Here is a 10702-nt window from a genome sequence, read left to right as displayed (position 1 = left end):
TTGCACTTTATGTTTGTCGTAGCGTTAGTAAATGACTTTTGTCAATCACTTTTCTCTCACTTTCTCTTGCTATTATTAAATATTTTCGTAATTATTTTTTCTGATTAAGTTTTAAAATCTATATTAATATTTATATTTAAGTTAATTATTGATCGAAGAATAAACTTATTAGCCAATGGACCAATCTCACACAGAATACTCATATATAGGTTAATTACTGATTTGTTTACATCATAACTGTTCACCTAAAATTTAGCATGATTATACATTTTCTTTTGAGCTAAAAAACGTTCAATTGTATAAAATTCATATATAAGGTAAACCAATAAATATTTGGTGATATTTAATTATATTTATTTTTTAAATTCATACAAAATAAAACTTTAACAATTTTAAAGTACTAAATAGAAGGAACTCTTGCTTAATTCAAGTAAGTAAAGGTATAATAAGTTACAAATCTTATTTAATTTCAAACTCCTAAATATTAGGTAGAAGAATAATCAAATAACTATTTTGTCTAGCGTAAACTCTATTTAAAAAGGGTAAAAAAAGCGAACAATATTTCGCTAAGGGCTTTCGTACTTTTAATATATACTAGTATCTATAAACGTGCGTTGCACGTTAATAATGACACAAATATTTATTTATATGAAGGAACAATAAAATTTAATTAATGAGAGAAATTTTATATAATACTACAACAATCATCTAAATACCGAAAAATATTGTTACATTAGCATAATACGTGAATTCAAAATAAAAGGGCATCTTCAGAACTTACATAAATAATCAATTTTAGTCATGTTAAGTAGATAATTACGTATTGTAGTTAAAGGTATCTAATGTGATGGTATCTTACCGAACACTTCTTTGTAGAATGTGTTTTTTTATATGTTTCCTTATAATACTTTGGTTATTCTGCCATAACTAGAACTCTTGTTGTCGATATTGATATCTCTCTTGAAAGTGCAACATATAGTTATTCGCGTGAGAAAATATATTGTGGTAAATATAGTCCAATATTTAGGATGTTTATCCTTGTTTTTATTTATTATAACTACAAAACATAAACATATTGAAAAATATTTTCACACAAATTTAGAAGGATATTCTTTAGTTTCGGAAGACGAAAGTTGAATTCGGGGTTAAACACATACTTAGAAATACATTGATCAGTATCATAAGTTCTGCATATATGATGTTATTGTCGAAACTTCTATATACTGTATGTGTACTATTACATAAGTTATTCAGCAGATCTAAGTTTTCAGTAGCATGGCGTGCATATTTTTCTTCAAAATCAACCTATATGCAATGGAAGATCAATTTTAACTTAGTCTATTATATATATGGAGAAATAATAAACTTGACAGCAAACATGTAGGACAGAAAGCTATTTGGTATTAAAGTATTTAAGTATTTTTTTCGTAGTAATTGTTGGTATCATCTTGTGCTGAGTCAAAACTGAAAAATATTTTATTTTTACCATAAGACTTAGCATCAACCTTTTACTTAGTTGATCAACAAATTAATTTTTGCTAGCTAAGATAGTTCTTTAATTTCAATTATGTAATTCTCATAAATTGTGTTTTAATCTAATGTTGAAAATATTCTCCTTATTAAATGCACTACACTACTATTACGATTGGGGTTGATAACCAAGTATTCTAGAAAGAACCAAATCATATTTTATTGGATGCTCTTCTTCGTTTCTGACACGAAGCAAGAAGTCACTGAATGTTGGATTTGTTCTTACTTTTATATTTCTAGAGCAAAAAATAAGTTATTACAACTATGTTATTTCCATATGAGTTCTTTTGTTTAATATTTTAGGGCTATTTTTGGTCTATCAATATTATATTCGTATTTTTATAATAATATAGGCTCTCCTGTTTCTTAATGAATTTGGACAATATGATACGTTTTCAAATTAAATTAGTAATAGAATTTTTTTTAAAAGTATATTTCATAAAAGTTATAGGATTACATGGCTAAAACTATGTCCATATCCCGAAAGTAATTATACTAATAGAAAATCTAACATGTTCCTAAAGGTATTAGGTTTCCATGCTAATATGTAGTATTATATATCTATGCCCGAACATTATTATACTAATGAGATTTCTAAAGGTAATCATGTAGGATTTCTAACGTGTAGTATTATGTCCTAAAACTAGTAGGATTACAATGCTAATGTCTAGAATTCCGGTTATGTCCTTTTTATTGTGAGTTATTATGCTTTAGATGATTGTTGTATTATTATATATAAAATTCTCTTATTAATTAAATTTTATTGTTCATTCATATAAATAAATATTTAAACCATCATGTGCCATTATAAATGTGGGAACCCCAAAAGTTAAAAGTTAAATTATTGAAATAATCTTCTAAATAATTGAAATGTACCTTATTTAATTATTTAATAATATTTAAATAAAAGAAAGTGACTTTTGGACATTTACGAAACGTCTTGTTAAGGAGACTCTTGGACTTTTCATAAGTGGTATGTGCTGACATTGCGTAGTGTAAATTTTATTCTGTATATATGAATTTCAGTAGCAACAAACATTGAAATTCTTTTTTCTTTTTAAATAAAAAGAATAAAATCTAATTCGTAAAGTTAATCATATATGATTCCTAACGTGTAGTATTATGTCCTAAAATTAATAAAATTACAATGCTAATGTCTAGAATTCCGATTATATCCTTTTATTATGAGTTATTATGCTTAATATTAAAATATTATTTTTGTAATTCAATATTTTATTCATACTTTTATAATAATATAGATAGATATAGATATAAATATAGTACTTTTAATAAACTTTATTAAGAGACTTAATAACTAATTTTAAAACTACTCGTTTCCAGCATGTTTATTAACATAAACGATTTAAATATATCGATAGATAGATAGATTATTATTATTATTATTATTATTATTATTTATGGCAGTTCGCCGGCTGAATGAGCGACCTATGGGGTAACACTGATTTTCGTCTCCATCAAAAGGTTACGGAGGGGTTTTAGACTAAAACCCTAATCCCAGGCAGATAATGGCAGTGTTGAGCTGGAAGCAAGTGTTGGAAGACAACAACACCACTGACCCAAACTCCATTACTTCTCTTTCCCTTACTCACAAAGCTCTTTCTGATGTATATTTATAAATTTCCAATCTTTCTCTCTAAAAAAAAAAATCCAATTTTCTTGTCTCATAGTGTTGCATTTCAAGATTTCATTTTTCTATGCAGGTTTCGTGTTTGAGCGAGTTCAAGAATTTGCAGAGGCTTGATCTTGGCTTTAATAATTTAACTTCACTTGAGGTAATTAAACTATTTTTTTTTTGTTTCTTTATTTTTGGGTTCTAAAATTTGAGGACTCACTTTTTGTTAATGAAATTATAGGGGTTGAAGTTATGTGTGAATTTGAAGTGGCTCTCTGTTGTACAAAACAAACTTCAGAGCTTGAAAGGGATTGAAGGGCTTATTAAACTCACTGTGAGTACAGCATTTTGGTTCCCTTTTTTTGCCATCTTTTTTTATCCTTCTAATTATTAGTAGCTATTTCACTTGCAAAAGAGGGAAGTAATGAGCTTGTTTAGAGTGTATTTTTCTATATGCATAATTTGTTACTGACTTTTCTGCTTTTGAGTACTTTTTAAACTTTTGTGTTAAAAGGTCAGATCATGCTACAATCTGTGAGACATCTCAAGAAGTGGAAACGAATAACCTGAAATTTGAAACTTGGAGTAACATAGGAAGCTCAATATTTTCTATTCTACTAAACTATCCTGTTGTCTTTCGCTGTCCTTTACATATGCATACATACATAACATATACACTACATTCACACACACATATGTGTGTGTGTGTCTCTGTGTGTGTGTGTATGTGTGTATATATTGCCATTATCTTTTAGCCTTCTTTGTAAATATCGTTCTCCAAAGATTAAAGATTACAAGGAGGGTTGACTCATCAAAAAAAAAAAAAAGAAAGAGAGAGAAGCTAATCAGTGCACTAAACAATTTGTTGTAGATAAAGAGGGGATAAAATAAGAATGATGGCCCTCCATTGGTGCCTTTTTGATACATATTTTGCGTCTGCACGTGCCAGATAATCATAGTAAAGTACAAGAAGGAAAAATAGCGGAGGAATAAAAACACTAGAAATAAAAGCATGTATACATTAAAAGACGATTCTTACTGATTTCTTGATGAGTAAAGAGACTACAAAGTCAATTGTTTAAATTCTTATGCACTTGCCTTAGTTATGTTACTGAGATCTTGAGTACGGGTGGTCCTTATTGGTTGAATTATATAGTTTAGGGTGAGTAGAGATAAATTTTAATTTTGGTTGAAGTGTGCCAATTCTTAAGTGTCTTAGTTCCCTGTGTCAACATTTTTTATACAATTTACACGCCATTATTCCAGCCCCTCTTTTCATTTGATAGTTTCTGTCTGTTAAGAGGATGCTGTAGCATTTTCTTTCTTTCTATCTCTCTCTCTATCTCTCTCCAATTGTTTATGACATCATTCTCCACCTTTATACTTATCAAAAGACTGCTTTCTCTGTTTTAACTCTTCTTGGCATTTGGAAATTGATTGATTGATTAATAAAACATATCCAAGTACAGATTGCCAGGCATAGAGCAACTATATCTTCACTTGTCAAAATGAGCAACTATAGTTTTTTCCTGCTTGAGGGGGAAAATGTTAAGAGTGCCTAGGACTTGTATGTTCATTATCTTTTAGGTTGTTTCTTTAATTAATGACCAAACAAGATTCTATATACTCCTTACATTATTTTAACTATCATGGGATAATCTCATATTTTTTGCATTCCAAATAAGCCAGATGAGGCATAACGGTGTTGTTCTTTAAGCTATGCAATGCTTGATTCGCTGTCTTTTGGTAATACTTATTAGACGATAAACATATATAAAACCAAGCTCCATATCAGTGGTGTGATACTACAATGCAGCAAGCGGGGATATTGCACAAAACTCACGATGATTCGCCTCCTCCTCAAGCTTTCTGTAGTTAAGATTACATTTCATGCTGCTCACACTTCCCTCTTCTCCCATTCTTCTGATAATTCCATCTAAAAAACTCACTTGAATAATTTTGCTTTCAACTCACCCCATATCTTTTCGTTACCCCAAAGATGTGGGTAATATTTTCCTCTATTGCACATTGGTAAATTCTGTAAGATACGCAACCTCATCCCACTCAGTCCTATAAGGTCGCCTAAAATTTCCACCATGCATAATTTTCTGGTTATCCCTTCTTAAATAATTTTAAATAATTGGTCCACTCCATATCATTTAGCACTCTGAACACCCGTGGGTATGCATCCTTCAGGATTGCCACATCTTACCGCACATCCTCTGAGAAAAGTATTCTTTTTCGGCTAGTGATTTTATGGCCAAAGTACTATAACATGTTCTTTCCCTTTAAGACACCTCCATAAACTCACCTCATGCGATTGTGTCACAATATTTCTTCTTCTTTTTACTCCTTAGTTTGAGGTGCTTACAGCATCAGTTGATGGCTACTGAATTGATCGGTCTTTAATCTTTAGATCTAAAAGAGGTAAAAAGTTTTTGGCTTTTAATACCACTTCCGTGCTATATCAGGTACTGAATGCTGGAAAAAACAAGCTCAAATCTATGGACGAGGTCAGTGGTCTTGCTAACTTGCGAGCACTGATTTTGAATGGTGAGCTTCGGTATATGTACCACTGTTTTTCTCCATCAGAGCTTAGTATCTGCTGGAGAATTATTTTTATATACTGACCGACTTTTGCCTTTCTGTTGCAGACAATGACATTTTTTCGATTTGCAAGCTTGATAAAGTGCAAGAGCTGAATACATTAGGTATGGGCTCCTCGATCTCAAATTTTATATTTTCATGATTAATGGCTAGTATGTGATTGAGCATGGTGTAATATATAGTTTGTTATTCTGCTAACAGTGCTCAGATCAAACAGATTCCCTGTTCTTATATTTGTGAATTTCAGTATACTTTCTTTAGCAATACAAATCCAAAGGATCCATTAGTGTGACTGATTCAGGTGACACCAAGATGCACTCAAGAGAACAAGAACATACCATGATAAATCTCAACTCCTTATACCTCGGTTGCTATGACTTTTACATGCCTAGGCATTTGGTTATAAAGTAAAAACTGAGAATCAGCCATAGAGATACTAATCTGTTAACATAAAGAATTGGATAAAGTTGGTTGACCTCCCAATCATTCGTTTAGAGAACAGGGTTTGGAATCAAGAAGATAACAAGGTTTTTGGTAGCTAGTTATATCCTGGATACGATTGTATATGTTTAGTTCAAAGAAATAAAAAGAACGATAAAGAATAAGAATAACAATCTTTTGTGTTCTTTTAGTTTCCCTTGTCATATCCTTTTTATTTATTCGACCGACTCTTTATGATTTTTGTAGCGAATACTGCAAAATCGTGAAACATTGATGCTTAAGGCTTGACCGGCATCAAGAGGCTGTTATTAGCCTCCATTGGCTTGTCTGAAATCTTGTTTGCTACTTGTGTTGTGTAAGCGGCTGTAGTTACTTGCCCTGGGTGATTATTAGGCAAATTGCTAGTGCTAATTATACTGTAAAAAACCTGTTATCTTTTGGTCCTCTTTGACTGCGATGGTTGAACAATATCATTTGACTTTTTGTGCCACCACCACATATTGAATCGAGATGACTAGTACTTATATTAGTTGACCTTTCTGAACTTCATTGTCAAATTAGATTAATCTGATTGTTTTTCATTTTTGCCGTGCAATCAACTAAGTTGAAAGTGTCCCTCTGCCTTTGGTATCTGTTGCAGTCCTTTCTAGAAATCCTATATCTGGAATTGGGCAGAGTCTGGCCAAAATTAACTCAATCACAAAAGTAAGCTTCTTTATTTCACGTTTGTCTTTTACTGCATGATAATTCATTATGGTGTTCTCATAAATAAAAAAAATCATTATGGTGTTTACTATGTCCTGACACCGTATGTGCACCGGCCTTCTAGTTGTCTCTCTCTAATTGCCAGCTACAAGGTATTGACTCTTCACTCAAATCCTGCACTGAGTTAAAGGAGCTACGCCTTGCTCATAATGATATTAAGGTAAGTGCTATAGCTAATGATCAGTTATGCTGGATCGCAGAGGCTCCCTTAATTACCTGCGAGCCCTTTATTTTTCTAATTTTACATCCTCTCCATTGTTTTACAGACACTTCCCAATGAGTTGGCTTTTAATATAAAACTACAAAACATAGACATCGGAAACAATGTGATCATGAAGTGGTCAGATTTGAAGGTAGCCATTTTTGTAGATTTCATTTGTACCCTTAAAGTCCTCTTTGTTTGCTATACATCATCTCTTCTTATTTTGACAGTTATCTTCAAACTTTTCCTTTGCTGAATATGTGACTGTGTGGCTTTATGGTAGGTGCTGTCTTCATTGGTTAACTTGAAAAACTTAAACCTACAAGGGAACCCCATTGCTGAAAAGGAAGCTTTGGCCAAAAAGGTTAGTGCATACTTCTTCGCCTTTCTCTGGATTTGAAGCTGTAACATCATGTGCTGACTAACTATGTTTTACCAGATCAAGAAACAGCTGCCAAATTTGCAGATTCTCAATGCTAAACCTATTGAAAATGCCGTGAAAAAGGAAGAGGGTGGTAGAGTCGATGGTGAAAATGAAAGTGGTCATCTTGATAATGTCGCTTCTGATCGTAAGAGAAAGGAGTTGGTGCAAACCGAAAAAAGAACCAATTATGACGTGGGGATTCCACTCGTTGAACTTGGCACAAGAGAGGAACAAAAGCGCAAAAAACAGAAGAAGAGTGAAGTTTTGAAGGAGAAAGCATCAACCAACAAAAATGATACTGCCGTCGGGGATAAGGAACCAGCTAAAAAGTCTAGTAAGAAGGCTAAACAACATAAAGCAAGTGCCATTGACGATGGAGAAACTCCTTTTGCAGATCTTTTTGGTCCTGATTCATCAGAAGATCCATTGACTAGCAGTCGGAAGGGCGTTAATCACAACACACTCCAAAATGTTGATGCAGCTGCAGGCTTGGTTACGTTCCCCAAAAAGAAAAAGAAGAACAAGAATCTGGTAACTGGTGCTGCTGCTCTTCATTTGTCATCAGTTAGTGATGAAATTGGATTGGGTGGTACATCAACGTGGGGTGACTAGAAAAATAGCATCGCAGAGAAAATCAAGTAGCACCAAGCTGAGGCTGTGAAGTTAGCTACTGTCATTTAAGCCCGGGCCTCCCATTTTGCTAGATTGCTGTGCAATAAGACGTTTGCACGGTTTACATGAGAACAAATTGGTTTCACTTCCTGATAGAAGCTGTAATTTATGGTGCTATTACTGCAAGTCTTAAGGGCCACAATTCTTACTTGATAGCCAGATCATCGGGAAGGAAAAAGATGTTCCTTCTTGCTCTTGTTTGTCTTAGCCTCTTAGGTGTTTGGAAGAACAAAAATATCCAACTTGCTTTTAGCAGGAGTACTTGTTGGGAAGATTTTGTACTTGTAGAGAGACGTGGTAAACGCGCCTAATTTAAATCTTGTTTTGAGAACATATTGTGTTTAGATAGTTAATGGTCATGTTTCCAATGGCACACTCACAAAGTATAATGCATTAGAAACAAGAAGAATGACCCTTTTTGGCACAGATTGGCAGTGATATCAGTACCATTTTTCCTCCTATTTCTCTACAATTCTCAACAAACAAAACTAGGAAGTTTCTAAAGAAAATTCCAAGCAATGGTGCTTTGACTTGCAAATATCCATTACTTAAAGCAAACTGCTCCATTTTAAGTTTACTGTAGTTTGAGCTTGCCATATTTACCCCTACTCCATTATTAAGTAGTACTTTAACGTTTTTAGTTCACTGTGCAACACAAGGGGTGACCTTATATTTCGGGTACAAGACATTTGCGTATTAAGATGTTATCATTGAACTTTCTAAGATTCAACGACAAATAAATTAGAGTTTCATCACATAAACACTCAAGAGTGTGATCTAGAGGTCAATGAAGCGTGTGAGAACGGAGGCAAAAAACACTAGGTAATTTCTTCTCATCTATTCAAACTTTGGTGGATAGAGTTACCTGATATCTGTTGCTGGTGGAAGGTGACAGGTTTCTCATGGAATTAATCGAGTTGTGCGCAAGTTGGCCTGAATACCACTGTTGTCAAAAAAAAAAAAAAAAAGAGTTTCAGGACATAAAACTTTCGACGTAAAACCAAAACTTCCATATGCCTAATTGAGATTTGTAGGTATGGTAACACTAGTTATCTTACAATTTTTAGGTTGAAGTTTAACTCACCAAGTTTTTTTCTTTTCATTTCTGCTACTTCGAACCCCCCCAACAATTTTAGTTACCCAAAAAAAGAAAAAACAAAGCACCTCCCCAACAAATTTTCTCTTACGAATGTACCTTTTTTGTCGGGGGAAAGGGCCAAATATATCCCTCTAATTTCATATATTGATTACATTTAACCTCCGTTATACTATCGGGCCAAATTTGGTTTACCCCTACCGTTATACTATCGGTCCAAATTTACCCCTACAATCAACCAACTTTTAAAAATACTCTTGATCTGTTAAATAATTCAAAATCTCCCAAATTCTTTTTATTTAAATCACTTATTGTTCTTCTAGCTCCATTATTTTCAAAAATTACTATTGATGTGAATGTTAAAGTTACTAGACTATACAAATTATTCAAAATTATTTTTTTAATTACCAATGCACCCATTTCTCTTCTTGTAATAAATAAAATTGGTTTAGAATTTTATTTATTTTCAATCATATACACACCGTATAATTTAGTGGGTCTATTTATTGTGTATTATATGTAGCTGATCATCATGTATGTACATATATATATTCAAATATATTTTGTCATTGCCTGGTTAGTATAAAGTTCGATCGACTAACTTAAGAGTGCACAATGTGTACGCATTTAATTAAAGCAAAGTTGAATTAGACAATGTAAAGTCTCCGAGGAACTTCAACTTCAATCACTAGTACTTGCAAAGTCTCCATAATTTTGGTACAACGAATTCATTAAAATTGGGATGTTGTAAATACTTTTAGAATTTAGAAAAGCTATCTAATTTAGATTTTTCAATTTACTATACTTTGTTTATTTGATTGTATTATTTAATATTTTTTTCTCTTATTTGTTTTTCTCTAATTCAGAAAGCAGGTAAATGCCAATTATTTCAAAAATAGTGGACCAAGAAGAACAACAAGTGATTTAAATAAAAGGATTTGAGAGATTTTGGATTACTTAACAGATCAAGGGGTATTTTTAAAAGTTTGCTAATTGTAGGAATAAATTTGGCCCTATAGTATAATGGTAGGAGTAAATTTGAGCCGATAGTATAACGAAGGTTAAATATTGACAATATATAAAAATAGAGGGGTATATTTGGCCTTTCTCCCTTTTTGTTATTATCAATCAATCAACAATCAACTATTTTATTCCATTTCACTTTATTAAACAAGGTGTTTTCGAAATTGCACACATGTTCTTGCAAAGAGAACATTTTAACTCCAACTAATTGGTGTCATCTATACGAACCATTTACGTTCATTTTTTTTTTCTGTCTCTAAATAAGCTAGTACGTATAAGTTTCCAAAGATGTCCTGTTAGATAACTTCA

General features: G+C 32.3%; 1 protein-coding gene across 1 annotated transcript; it reads left to right on the top strand.

Annotated features, from left to right (window-relative positions):
- The first annotated feature begins 2965 nt into the window (after positions 1 to 2965).
- LOC104091532 (uncharacterized) lies at positions 2966 to 8607 on the top strand. Its single transcript, XM_009596897.4, has 10 exons — positions 2966 to 3155; positions 3252 to 3323; positions 3405 to 3497; positions 5635 to 5716; positions 5818 to 5874; positions 6852 to 6916; positions 7041 to 7136; positions 7243 to 7329; positions 7462 to 7542; positions 7618 to 8607. The coding sequence occupies exons 1-10, from the start codon at positions 3057 to 3059 to the stop codon at positions 8212 to 8214; spliced, it is 1329 nt and encodes a 442-aa protein (XP_009595192.1). The 5' UTR covers positions 2966 to 3056; the 3' UTR covers positions 8215 to 8607.
- The last annotated feature ends 2095 nt before the right edge of the window (positions 8608 to 10702 follow it).

This window comes from Nicotiana tomentosiformis, chromosome 11, assembly GCF_000390325.3.
Source record: "Nicotiana tomentosiformis chromosome 11, ASM39032v3, whole genome shotgun sequence".
In the NCBI taxonomy this organism is placed as follows: domain Eukaryota; kingdom Viridiplantae; phylum Streptophyta; class Magnoliopsida; order Solanales; family Solanaceae; genus Nicotiana; species Nicotiana tomentosiformis.
Note: the sequence above shows the minus strand (reverse complement) of the source record. Positions and strands in the feature narration are given on the sequence as shown.

What these genes read in the sequence shown, in the direction of transcription:
- LOC104091532 (XM_009596897.4), top strand. Translation starts at nt 3,057, where the DNA reads ATGGCAGTGTTGAGCTGGAAGCAAGTGTTGGAAGACAACAACACCACT. An exon ending in CTCACAAAGCTCTTTCTGAT is followed by an intron (nt 3,156 to 3,251) that starts GTATATTTATAA and finishes TTTTCTATGCAG; the next exon opens with GTTTCGTGTTTGAGCGAGTT. An exon ending in ATAATTTAACTTCACTTGAG is followed by an intron (nt 3,324 to 3,404) that starts GTAATTAAACTA and finishes ATGAAATTATAG; the next exon opens with GGGTTGAAGTTATGTGTGAA.